Source organism: Silurus meridionalis, chromosome 7 (genome assembly GCF_014805685.1).
Source record: "Silurus meridionalis isolate SWU-2019-XX chromosome 7, ASM1480568v1, whole genome shotgun sequence".
NCBI classification, from domain to species: domain Eukaryota; kingdom Metazoa; phylum Chordata; class Actinopteri; order Siluriformes; family Siluridae; genus Silurus; species Silurus meridionalis.
The window spans coordinates 14,964,416-14,978,410 of record NC_060890.1 but is presented as its reverse complement, the minus strand read 5'-3'; the positions used below and the strand labels follow the sequence as shown (position 1 = coordinate 14,978,410).

The 13,995-nt window shown below is 34.6% G+C and overlaps 1 protein-coding gene across 2 annotated transcripts in view; it reads left to right on the top strand.

Moving 5' to 3' along the window:
- The first annotated feature begins 1,007 nt into the window (after positions 1 to 1,007).
- The window catches only part of grin2cb (glutamate receptor, ionotropic, N-methyl D-aspartate 2Cb), a 30,408-nt gene continuing 17,420 nt past the window's right edge, over positions 1,008 to 13,995 (top strand). Inside the window, exons 1-3 of one of the 2 annotated variants that reach the window (XM_046854910.1) lie at positions 1,008 to 1,284; positions 1,766 to 1,973; positions 11,285 to 11,711. In XM_046854910.1, coding sequence (XP_046710866.1) covers positions 11,301 to 11,711 — 411 coding nt within the window. In that variant the 5' untranslated portion in view covers positions 1,008 to 1,284; positions 1,766 to 1,973; positions 11,285 to 11,300. Of the gene's footprint in view, positions 1,285 to 1,534; positions 1,974 to 11,284; positions 11,712 to 13,995 lie in introns of both variants that reach the window. The other variant, XM_046854911.1, reaches the window with a different exon arrangement.

Here is a 13,995-nt window from a genome sequence, read left to right as displayed (position 1 = left end):
TATTGTAATACATGTTCGAAGAAGCAAGACATTAGCTCTTGCACCTGTCAGCATGTCATCACCTGGCCTGGTCAAAAATATCTCAACTTATTTTTAGCTTTCGTTAAAATAAACGTGCAGCGAACAAAGCACTACAGACAATTTTAAGGCTTTTCTTTGAATACAAGATAGAGATTGGAACAGGGAAATGGGGGCTGTTCAAATGAGAAAAAAAGAGGATCACACTTATTGTGAACAACATTACTAAGAGTAATCCCTTAGCTCAGCTGTAACAGAGGAGTACAAGATATTTAAGCACTAAGCGTTGTTATTTTTGAATTTCATGACAGACATGTTAAAAAACTTTTTTTTCACATGATATTTTCTCAATTATACAAACTCCCTTAATTTATAGTGGATTTTTATATATACCTTTTATATTTGATTTTTGCAGTGGCAATGCAATGTCTAGATATTTTCATGGTAAAGTTTGTAGTATGTCTAATTGTGTGTCTGTGTGTGTGTGTGTGTGTTTGTGTGTGTGTGTATGTGTGCGTGCGTGTGTGTGTGTGTGCGTGTTTGTGTTTGTGTGTGCGTGCGTGCGTGCGCGCGCGTGCGTGTGTGTGTGTGTGCGTGCCTGCATGTGTGTGTGCGTGTATGTGGTGAGATTGGTAAAAAGGGATTAAGGAGAAAATCCACAAAATGGAAGACCTGGAGAAAAACCTTTATACTCATCACAGAAAAAAGGAAAGAAAGGGGAAAAAGGAGAGGGGCTCAAATTCCAAAACTTCATAAATCAGAGAGGTGTGAGTGGAAAAAAATATCACTGCATGTAATAAACTAAATCAGAGAAGGTGTGAAAATTGGGAATCAGTGATGTGTATAGAATCAGTGATGGTGAGGGGCTCAGGTAGTGAGAGAGATGGAGAGAGGGGGGAAGAGTGTGTGGTAGTCAGGAGAGAGCATGGGAGGGAGGGGAGGAGGATAAATCTGTACAGCAAGATTATCAGGGCTCAGAAGCTGTTGCATCGCATGGAGAGCAGCAAGTGCCTGAACATCTCTGACATGCAACTGAAGCACAGAAGCAGGACAAGGACAGAAAACTCCACGTCTATTTCTTTATTCATGCTTTTCAATCATCACTGCCTCATTGGATCTGAATTGAGGAACTGGAGCTGCAGCTTACAGGGAAAAGTCACAGCTAAATAATTAAATCCATTTCTGTGTAACCAACTTTCTGGAATTTGGACTTCTGGACTTCTGCCTTACTTCTCAGAAAAAACAGCAGCAGCTGGAATAGAAGAGGTCAGACATCACACCATCTCTCTTTTTTTTCCATCATCTTTGTCAATTATCAGCTGTTTCATGTTGTTGTCCTTTCAGAAGTCTCTGTATTTTAGTATTATTTTTTAACATTTTGAAATTCAGTGTAAACATAAAATTTGTGCAAAATTTGGCAATTTAATTAACACCAATCATACAAATCAAGACCGTAAAATCTGTTTGGCAAAAGCAAATCAAATTTTCTTTATAAATATTTAGCTTTTTCTCTCAGACATATCCGCATTCACACACAGTCCTGGCAGGGAATCTCCATTCTCAACTCGGCTCACCTCTCCACCTGCACTCACATCTTTTCCGAGGCAGAAATCACAACTGCAATCCTCTAGATACCTCTCGCTGCCATCACGAGGCAGTCAAGCTGCCAACATCTGCCTTTCTGCTTCTACTGGGACGCTCATCTCTCCAAAACTCCTCCTTTCTTTTTTTTTTTTGTCTTCACCAGACACAACTTTTGTCTTAATGCCAAGGATCTCTGCCCCTGCAAGGTCCTCTGCTTGTACATCAGTGAACTCACTAAAAGCTAAAAGAAAAAAAGAGTGACAGAGAGAAAGAGACAAAAAAGGACGGAAGGAATATAGGGGAACCCTAGACACCTGCAGTGAAAGTACGCACTGCTCGAGGTCAGGCGCGGATGCATCCAGCCAGTGCAGGTAAGCAAACTCACTCCTTCTGTATATTCCCTTTTCTGTGTCTGAGTCATGGATTTTAACTCAGATCTCTATTTTGGATGCATTGGTTGATGCTCCCGAGTCGCTGCTGTACCTGCTGTTTGCACAGAGAGACTGTGTTTTTGCATTTCAAAGGTGATGTCTGTGTAGGGGGGACTTATAGTGTGGTAACAGGTGTGCTGCTCGCTGTCAGCTTGTAGTAATAGTGTTCCTAGAAAGAGGGAAATGCAATGCAGACAGCAGATGTTCTATAAATGGTATGTTATACACCCAGGCTTGTAACATACATTAGCAATAATATTTATTTTGAAACTTGATATCCAATATTTTAATGTCTATCAATGTTAATGCTGACAGACTTTTTATAGGTATAGGTCTTTCAGTGCAAGCAGAGTTTTCACATGTAAAGCATGTATGCTGAACAGAAATATATTGTATAACTATATGCATGTCTTTAATATATGACTAAGTATTGGTTACAGCTAAACTGTATTATGTTAAGGAATGCATTTAGGAAGGAGAGCAAAGTTAAAAATTGCACAAAATGTGTTTCTTTAAAGCAATTATTCTTATTACTATTATGACGTGCTAAAGATATAATCCAAATATAGGTTTGATAATCATTGCATTCATTGCAAATGCAGTCTATCAAATCAGACAAGGTCACAGTGGAGAAAGCTGCATGGTTTATGAATCTGATAACGAATTTAGGATTTATTATATTTATAAGGGGAATCTTAAAGCTTGAGCTTGACAAATACATATGACTACATACAGTTTATGAATAGCCTGTGAATTTGTATGCTATTGTACATGTGTTTGATCTCCTCTGTGTAACCTTGAAAAATTATGTATGCATCGTTGTCCATTGTTGTATATATGGATTTCATGTACCTGTTTTAACCAATCTTACACTAAATTTAAATAAACTATAAACAAAACAACTTTTTATTATGTACGTAGCTATAAAAGTAACCATGAACACCAAATGTGCAACCCTTTCTAACTTTTTTCCTAAGGCTTGGCTCATGCAATTGATCACTAATTTGTAGTTGTAAGACCATGCTCTACATCTGAGAAAAAAAAAACAGCATCAACAATTTATAGTTTAATTTGCATGCAGACATGTTTATAGGGAGTCTAATGCATTAGTTAATGTCTGCTTATGTTCACACTGCTAAGTAGGTAATAAATGAAGATTACAACTCCATTACTAATGTTGAAACCCATCTTGACTTTTCTATTTAGATAGAAATGTAATTACTAACATGTCATGTTTATGGTTTTTGAAGCAGACCTTGTGGAGCTGTTTTCATAGGCTCTTTCATATGATCAGAAAAAAATGTGGATACATGAATGGTTTTTTTTATTTTACTGTCTAGCATACTGAACACTCGATAATCAGAGTTGCTAATGTGTAAATAATCTGCACGTTTCATGATAAGCGTAGATGATATTATAAATTAACACGCAAACTGAGTGTGTGCTGGTTGGTATACTTTCACTGAATGGTTAAGGAGAACAAAGTGCTTATGTTTGACATGACTTTTGTGACCTTGATATTAAAGGAATGTTATCTCAGTCTTTTTAGTTTTAACTATGATTGCAGCCCAACAGCATGCAATATCTCATAGCCCATGCAAAGCAGGCAAATAATATGCAGCAACATAAAATCACATCACCACCCAATAGGGATAAGCATAGCTTAAATTAAAACCTGCCAAGCATACTATACTGCTGTGTGTTACTCCAAGTAATATACATAGAAGAATTCATTAAAAAGCTTTACCAAGAGCTGCAAATTGTGTAATTAATTTCAGCTGCCATTATCCTTATTGTAAACACATGAATCAAACTGCAATGTGGGATGCAACAAGAGGCTAAATTGATTGAGAAATATGTTGCCGATCGAATCAGAGAGATGCTAATGTGTTGCTACTATAGCATTTTATGTTCATAAGCATCACTTATCTCATAATACAACCGAATTCCAGAAATATTGGGATGTTTTTTTAATTGGATAAAATGAAAACTAAAAGTATTTCAAATCACATGAGCCAATATTTTATTCACAATAAAACGTAGAGAACATAACAAATGTTTAAACTGTGAAATCTGACACTTTTATGCACTAAATGAGCTAATTTAAAATGTAAAGCCTGCTACAGGTTTCAAAAAAGTTGGCACAGGGGCCACAAAGGGCTCAAAAAGCCAGAGGTTTTGTGAATTGACATCAGGTCTGTAACATGATTCGCTGTAAAAGGAACGTCTTAGAGAGGCAGAGTCTATCAGAAGTAACGATGTCCAGAGGCTCTCCAATGTTTGAACGAGTGCGTAAAAAGAGTGTGGAATACTTCAAAAACAACGTTCCTCAACGTCAAATTGCAAAAGCTTTGCCAATCTTGTAATCTACAGAACATAACATCATAAGGAGATTCAGAAAGACTGGAGAAATATAGAATGCTCCCCTGAAGATGATGTCTATTTCAGGGAAAGCCTTGTGTATTTTAGCAGGACACAAGCTGCAACCACAACCACATACTGCAGTTATTACAACAGCATGGCTTCATAGGAGAATAGTACGGGTGCTTAACTGACCTGCCTGCAATCCAAATTTTTCATCTATAGAGAACATTTGGCGCATCATTAAGCGAAAAATACTCCAAAGACGACCACAAACTCTTCAGCAGTTGAAAACCTATATCAGGCAAGAATGGGACCAAATTCCAAAATCAAAACTCCACAAACTTATAACCTCAATGCCCAGACATCTTTAAACTGTTTTTAAAATAAAAGTTACACCATGGTAAACATGCCCTCGTGCCAAGTTTTTTTAAAACCTGTTGCAGGCATCAAATTTGAAATTTTGAAATAATTTTGTGCTTAAAAGTGTAAAATGTCTCAGTTTAAACATTTGGTATGTTCTCTATGTTCTATTGTAAATAAAATATTGGCTAATGTGATTTAAAAGTCTTTTAACATTTCTGGAGAGACCAATATGGGCTCGTTACTGCAGTATCCATCCACATCTGTTCTCATTACTCAGAACTCCATTGCTGTGTGCCTTGTAACTTCTTTTGGCTAATTTTGCTTATTTGCACTTGATAATTATGGAAACTGTCAATATAGTCAAACATAGAGACTTTTGGGTTACCTATCCTCATATGATTATTTTAGAAGTTGGAAGAAAAGGTGTTGTTTTCACCTCAGGACCATGGAGTCTCCTGAGGCTATTAAAGGCAATGTCCACTCAGTCCACTTTACTCCATTTAGATATATGTATATGTACCCTATCACTCCTAAGGTAATTTACATTCCACCTAGGAGTCAGAGCTAACACTAAAAATTATAATTTAGCCTGTGATATATCACAGAAATGTTCAAATCAACAGCAGGGCTATTACTATCTAAAGGTATAAAATTACATTACAAAAAAACCCACAAAGTATTATGTGTTGAGATTTTTTATTTTTTAAATGATCAATCAAACCACTGCTGTCCTGATAAAGAGTTATGGTTTGATTAATAATGATGGTCTAATTATTTATATGTTCATGCACACACATGAAGGTGTTTGGAGCTACTATGTTGAATCATATGTCATTAGAGCAGCTGTCATTCCACATCTAAAGTTTGTCATAAATATGTTATTTCCAGTATTTTTCAACTGGGATTAAAATATGTGATGAATCATTTTGCTGAATTGCATTATACATGTACATAAGTTGAGTTTTCACATCTGACAGCAGCACTGTACTAGATCTTTTTTCAACAGCTTCAAACATCTGTGGTGTTAATGTGGTAATCAGAGTAAAAGGGAGAAGCTCAACGCCAGAGAAGAGAAGTGAAAATGTATTTATGCTCTGTAGAGCAGACATGTTGAAGTGCTGAAAGTATGCAAATATAATTTATACCTTTTTTAGTGAGTAGATTTGAGTGTAATAGGAGAGCATGTTTAAGTAGTTTCATTTCCAGAAGGTTATTCTGCTCTGTTGCTTCTGGCTTTCTTATAGCGATATAAATCTAATTCCATATTTATGTAAAGCTGCTAGTCAGTAGACAGTATCTTTTGTTAAACCTGTATACAATGTAATTATTATGTTTTGGAACTAAATTACCTACACTATAACCATTTAGTGTATACTGTATATAACCTTTTAATATATGTAGGTTTTTTTGTTTGTTTGTTTAATTAATTAATTATTTTATTAATTTATTTATTTATTGCATTCTACTGCCCCACTAATACCAGACATGAGGGGCAAAAGAACTTGTTTCATGTTTTTTTAATTATTATTCTAGGATGGTTTCATTAAGGGAACAAATGGTCTAGCTCTGATGCTCATTTTGATGAGGACCTGTGATCAAACACATTTAAGTGTTTGAAAAAGGATCAGAGGAGTTCAAATGATGGACATGAGAAGATCTCCAGCACATCCAACATGCTGCAATGTGAATATATTAACACCATTCACAGCTTATATGCTATTGCTGCCATCAAAGGAGGGCTGCAGGTGTTTCACTGATTTACTCTGGGAAACTGTGCAGAAAAATAAACAAATTAATAAACAAATGGTACATTGAGTAACAAATCACCACATCTTTTACTCATTTTAAAGTCAGTGCTACTTACTGCAAAAAATAATACTCTACCTGAAAAAAAAAGAATAAACAAATCAGTTCTTGAATGTAAATATAATGACAATAAATGTACTATAAGTTTATAAACCGGAAACAAATTCCTTGTATGCACAGGCATACTTTGCCTGTAAAGCTGATTCTAAATTCTTATAATGTCTATATATTTTTGCCTAAATCATTTTTTTAGTCTTGTTTAATTGGCAGAATTACTTCCCAACAACACTAGAACTAGAATAATCTAAAATAATTAATTTGAATTATCTAAAAATTCAAAGGTGCAGGCTGAATAATAATCATATGATTAATAAATAATATTTTTTGTGGTGTTATCAATGTTAGTCTCTTGTACTGATATACATACAAATATTTTTTAGAATAAGAATATAGTTATACATTCGGTGGCTCAGAAAAATAGTTTACTAAACTCAATTTTTTTATGTTCCTGGGATATCTCATGCATTATCTTTTATACCTTTGGTATGTAATTTTCTGTAAGACACTGTGTGATGAGGCAAGACACAGGTGCATGTTATTCATTATGACCAAATCCAAAAGTCATAGTCATGGTTTGATATAAGAGTCAAAACCCCTGCAGCCAATGTAAAAAAAAGAATAATCATTATTCAAAAACAGAGATAGGCAAAGTATATGCCCAGAAAAGCACCAAGACCCCGGGCAAGACATTCATTTGAGTAATAGAAGCATTTAAATAAAACAAGTTAAAACAACTTCAGAAAAGTATCAGTGACAAAATGCAGGTGAACATGTTGGTAAAGACAAATGACAGGATGAAGTTGAGACATTAAAAAAGCAAATAGCTATAGCAATCAAAACAACTAAGGGCAAATACATTTCTGATACTTTTACATAGAAATGTTCATGTACTGTATCTTTTAGACTTGACTTAATAAACTATTTACAACCCATTAACATACTTTAAATAATTTCTTTAGGTATGTTATATCCACATTTTCATTTTAAATACAGATATTAAAGGCACAAACGATATACATTGAAGGTGTCAGTTTAGTACATTGTTCTGAGAGTATACTGCTGGGAGGATATGCATAAGAATAAACCATAAAAGTGGGACTGGAAAAAAAAATCTAATCATCCTCCTTATTTCCTAGAAAAAGCGAACAGCTAGATAAATGAAACAATGAATTCTATTATATGTGACGCATACTGTATATTAGCTCAGCATGGCTTTAAACTCATTTCGGTTTACAAAGCAAAATCATGGGCATGGTTTTTTCTGCCAGTTTCTTTTTGTCTATTGATTGGGAAAGTCAATTTTTGTAGTTAGATAGGAATAAGTCATGATGCTTTGAACGTTATTAAAATCTCCTAACTTTATATATTATTTATTTAACAATCCCTGTGCTTTTGTGTTCTTTCTTATGCAAAAATTATACATATAGTAGAATATTTTGCATTGCCCCCAACGTAAGTAAGGATTCATGTTTCCTCAATCAGTATACCAACGAAAATGTGATAATTTAATGAAAATGAGGGTGTATAAATACCCTACCTAGGATTCCTCTTGGCAAGCACTGATTTGCTTTGAGCCTCATTTAGATGGACACTATGTCATCCTATCTGCCTAGCCATCTGTTGCATCCGAACTGGATACTTCTTATGATCTCCAATTAAACAAGGAGTTGTTTTTTTATCATTGAGTCTAAACATTCTATTGAGTGAACTACAGATTAGCAACAGATATTTATCAATCACTGTAATTTAGATGAGTGTTGTAGCTGCTCTGATTGCTTAAATGGGTGTATGGTCGCACATGTAAAATGCTGGCATGGATTGATGGGAATAACCTTTACGCTTCTAAATCAGGTTCATCTCATTATGCTGTAATGCTGTTTGGCTTCATACTTGAAAAAAGCAGCAGCTTTCTGTAATGCACACAGCTTTGTGCTGTGTGTGTGAATCAGTTCCTTTTTTTTTTGGAACCTGATCAAAGCTCTAAAAGACAGGGCCAACATGTTGTGGGACACACAGTGCATAATGGCCAGTTTGGTCATTTGTAATTAATGAGTTAGCATCAGCCATGGCCCAATCTGGTGGTATGAACGCCTCAAAAACTGATATTTTAAATGCAGGGATATAATGTTAAGCTTAAATTTAAGTTTATATGTGGTGTGGGGCAGGAATGCAGTTCTAAATATAGCTTTAATATCACTGTACTTTGTATCTGCTACAGTAAATAAGGTGTATTAGCTGAATACTCTATACCACAGTAATAGTTCATTCGTACGCTAGGGATATGGAGCTCTGTAGATATTATGTACTATGTTGCTTTGTATGGATCATGTGTGCAATGTTTAATAATGCTAATTAATTGTAATAATTTAATTATGCACTTTATGTGACATGCATAAACCCTTTAGGAAATATTTATTTATAGCAATATTACCATGTATAAAAATGTCCAACTGTTTTTGCAAGTGTAATAAATGTTTGTGAAATTAGGCTCTTTTATAATTTTCTCAATTGATGATGATGATGTGATTGAAAAGTTTAATAGGAAAATTGCAACATTTATTTATTTCTAAAAACTGTTTTAAAAACACGATATTACAATCACAGCACTAGAAATTATGAATTGATTATGAATATGTATCCACTGACCACTTGTGATCAGATTGATTTCATACATCATTTCTGTTTGGGAAAGGCTGTCTTTCATTGCTGTCTAGGACACATTAAGGCACCTTTGTATTCACACTATAAATGTGATTATAGACATATATGTGCCAGAACACCTCTGAATTTGGTTTGAGTTAACTGATCACAATTGACACAGTTCACACTTGTACGTACTTGTTATCCAGTCACCCAGAATGATGTTAATGCCAGGTCTAGAAGAGGCTATGGGCTCTATTCTTTATAGATTTCAAATATATTGGAATTTGTACTTTGACTTATAGTGATCACAGTCTCTGGGATTAATTTTTCTAAATATAGGACTGGTCTGAGTTTATAAAAATAATGTTTTTGTTGTCTATTCTTTTTACATGCACACAATTTGAGAAGGTATTGCTTCATTTTAAAAACTCAAATCAATGAAGCACTAATGCAAAGATAATGGCAACTTAGTAAATTAAAGATTTGGCCTCACAACTATTTGATGGTTTTCTTTCTCAGGTTTTGACACTTATTTGCTCTTGATCTTGACTTGGTCTCAATTCCATTAAGAATCAATCCTAACCCGATCTCAGCTAGCCTTGATCTATCTTGGACTTGACAATGGCAGTCTTGATTGCAGTATTAACACAAAGAAAAAAAAAGAAAAAATTACAACCATATCACAAATGTAAGCTTCATGACAGCTTATACTTGTTGAAATTAGTTTTTAATGGATGGTTTAATGTAGCAGTAGTAACACTGCTCCTAAGAAAAGTGATACCATAGTAAGATCACTCATGACATCACATAATTTGGACCCATACTGATTGTAGAAATGAAGCTATAAGTTTATCCAGATCTCCTGAGCACTGGTAAGGTTTTTCATATATATTTCTAGTATTTATCACATCATGCATCAAACATAATCCTGTTTATCCTTTGTGCAATCTTTTGAAATATTGGATGTCCTAAATGCTGAAATGAGGATATCTATCCTCAAGGATATGTGCTTACATGCTTGCATGTACCCTGGGGACCATATATTGTTATCAGATAATATATGAAGGAGAAAAGCAGAGTGTCAGGGTGTCTGTGGTAAAATAATCTAACAATGACAATGATTAGTGATTTATAAGAATCTTCAAACAACACCATTAGCAGCACACCTGTCACTGTTTTGGAGTCTATCCAGTACTGGTAGACTCTCATTACCATTTTCAGACACAAACAAATTTCATTTAAACACAAAAAAGCAATACATTTATTTGTTTTCACAAATGTCCCTAGGTCAATGCAGCATGCAGATTGAAATGTTCACACATTGTATTGAACACTAATATTATAGGTTATCTATTGTATAAGCAGATCTCTCATTTAAAATGTTATATTTCAAATTTATGGCCTGCCATAATATTAGTTATTAAATTGTTAGTTTTATAAGCAACCTATCAAAAATAATACCATAATATTATGCAGTATTATATATAATATATTAAGTATATTGAGTCTCTGTCTGGTCATTTTATCATTAAGGCCATTACAGTGTCCTAATATTTTTTTGGGAAAAGATAAAAGTCTATAGCATATTACAGAATTTCACACACACGCACACAATAAAAGCTGTTTTATGTTGTGCTTCTCTCTTTAAGTGACTGCAACACAGACTGGCACCTTCAGTGTGTTAGTCGAGTCAAATAGTGGACACTGGGAAGTGTTAACAGAGCACAGTTTGCTGTGACCTCCTGACAGCGCGCTCAGTGTATTTCTTCTTTATATTGCAAAACTACCTGTTGTGTGTCAGAATTACTTAGATACACACACAACCAACATGCTGAGAGCAAAGCAGTGGTATAGTCAGGACCAAACACACATTGTATACAAATACACAGCGTGTACTCAATATACTTTGTACTGGACACATGCAAAGAGTGTACAGGAAAAATCTTAGGAATTGAATTATTTTAGCTTGTATTTTGTTGCATGTATTTATTTCTCTGCTTTCTTTGTTTTTGTAGGCTGTAGGTGCCTGAAATGGCCATTCATCAGGAGTGTTTGAGTCTCTCTCTCCAGCTCCTCCTGTTGTTTACTCTCATGCCACACTACCAGGCTCGTCCTTTCTTTGGCCCCCCTACAGTTAATGTAGCAGTTGTGTTTAGCAGCTCCGGTCACCAGATTGAAATAAAGGGCCGTCTCAGCCGGGAGAACTTTCTGGACCTGCCACTGGATGTGAACCCCATCACTGTGTTAGTAAATGATACAAGCCCAAGTGTACTGCTTACACGCCTCTGTCAAACCATGGCTGCTGAGAGCCTCCATGGTGTGGTGTTCGAGGATGATGTTGACTCAGAGGCTATAGCTCAGATTCTAGACTTTCTTTCTTCCCAGACGTCCATACCTATAGTTGGCATCAATGGAGGATCTGCCTTAGTCATTCCTGAAAAGGTAAATTGACATATCTGGTGTAAGCCTACACAATAGATCTGGTATTTATATACTGTATAAAGGTAATAAATGCCTGGGTGCACGGTGATTATGGTGTGCAAACTTTTGCTTTTGTAAATGTTAGATGTTATTGAAATTTGTGTTTATTATTCAGAGATGTGTAAGTAACCCACTACTGCAATATGTTCCATAAGTGACACAGGGTTTTAGACCTACAATTAATTTCTTTCAAATAATAGAGATAATTGAGGTGATCAATTGTAATGTTAATTTTATCTAAAAATAGCATCAGTGCCTTTAATAATAATGTGGATTCCAATAATTTGAAGCTCATATTAAAAGGCTTGAGACCTGACTGAAGAAAACCTTGTGCTGTTTCTGTGAGCTTAATTCTTGAAGTAGAATAGAAAAGTGTATCCTTAAAGTAGATTAATCTGGGTTAAGATATATTACTGCAAAAGACTGCATTTAAATGAACTCTTTACTGATATGAACAAAAATGTTTAATCAGCTAGCAACATTACACACACTAAGTGTCAAATAATGTTAAATATCATGTGTTCCTAGTTGCACCTGTAAAGCAGATCAGAATCTTTTACAGACAGGTACAAACTTTGTTTATTTACAATACAACTTCACACATTTAAAAGGATTCAATCAAAGCCTATTTATTCATATTTAAATTTGCAGTACTATTTTCCAGTAGAATCAGTGAGGCCTCAAAATCAATATATTATAAATTTCATAAGCATGCAAGAACGTGTCAATGTCCCACCATATTTTATGATTGATAAAGAAAAGAAAGTGTTTTACAAATTAACATCTTACACAACATATAATTTCTTGCAGTGATTACTAGATAGATAGTGTTAAATGTTTAGGGCTGAATACAAAGACTACAGTTTGCTCTTTAATTATTGCTAATTAAATTATATTTTATATTTTGTATGTCATGTAAAGAGAGATAAGAATAAATGAAGTACAAGATAATTAAACAAAAAGACACATAACATCCTTCATATCATGATGGTATTGGAAATTGTTTTAATTGAAAAAAAAAAAAGCTGATTCTGCTCGCCTTCCAACAAGCTAAGAAAAAGTAGAGCTTTTGTTATACATTTTTTATGCATGTTAAATACCAGCAGATGAGTTTTGGCTTTTTTATTGCATCTTTTTCTATTCCTGTATTCAATATGCAATTACATGCTCTTTCCACTTCTCCCAATAACTTTGTAATTATTTGCCATAAAATCTTCATTTAATACAAAAGGCTGTATTATTTTTATAGTAAAGGAGTAAAACAGTAAAGAGAAAAACAGAGTCAAAAATAGACCACATACAGTATAGCTGTACCTCTACATATTTATACCACTTAAATGTACAGTACCTTGCAAAGACTGTGTGAAAAATATTACTATACTCCAAATATCTTTTAAATGTAGTGTCACTATTAGGATCTTGAAAGCTTATTCAGTTAAATTAATTAACAATAAAAAAATGTTAATTATTACTTTTGCATAGGAAATGTATGCTATACAATGCAACAAATCCTAATTCAAGGTATTAAAGAAAAAAACTCCCAAGATTGTGTCATATACTCACCAAGGATAAAATGTCAGTCAATTATCAGTATCCTGTTGCTTGAAAAAAACCATCTGCAATGAGATTCTCCTTTTAAGTTCTCAACTAATACAAAGTGTATAGTATATGCTCATAACAGGAACTGAAAGACCAATAAATTGAGCACATGTATGACATGCACTCATCAAGAAGATATTCTGTTTTGAATTAATAGCGCTTAATTTATGAGCCTGAATAGTAAAACAGAGTGATCCCCATTTAAATATCTCCGTCATGGTAGATATGCAGGAACAAGCCTATTACTTTCGATTCAACTAATTGGATGCATCTGGGTGTCAGGCCCTAGAGGGGTGGACCTAGGTGATCTTTTTCTCCTTCTTAAAATAAAGTAAAGTTACACTGAAATGTAAGAGTCCCAGAGCTCTCATCAGCTTGAGCCCTTCTCATTCCCATAGAAAGCCTACTTTAGGCAAGCTATAGAAGTTACCTGAAGGACACTGGATCAGCATATATGGGTTTGAGCAAGCTCCTGTCAGATAGGAGTCTTGGGAAAATGTCTCCCAACTCCTGACAAGATGAGACCTTTCCACTCATTTTTCTCAGATCAGAGCTTAATTGGGCATTTCAATCTCCCTCCTGTATTTTCAGCCACCTTGGAAAGGCTCCTTGCAGAATAGTGCACAAAGACATCTTCTAATTTGAC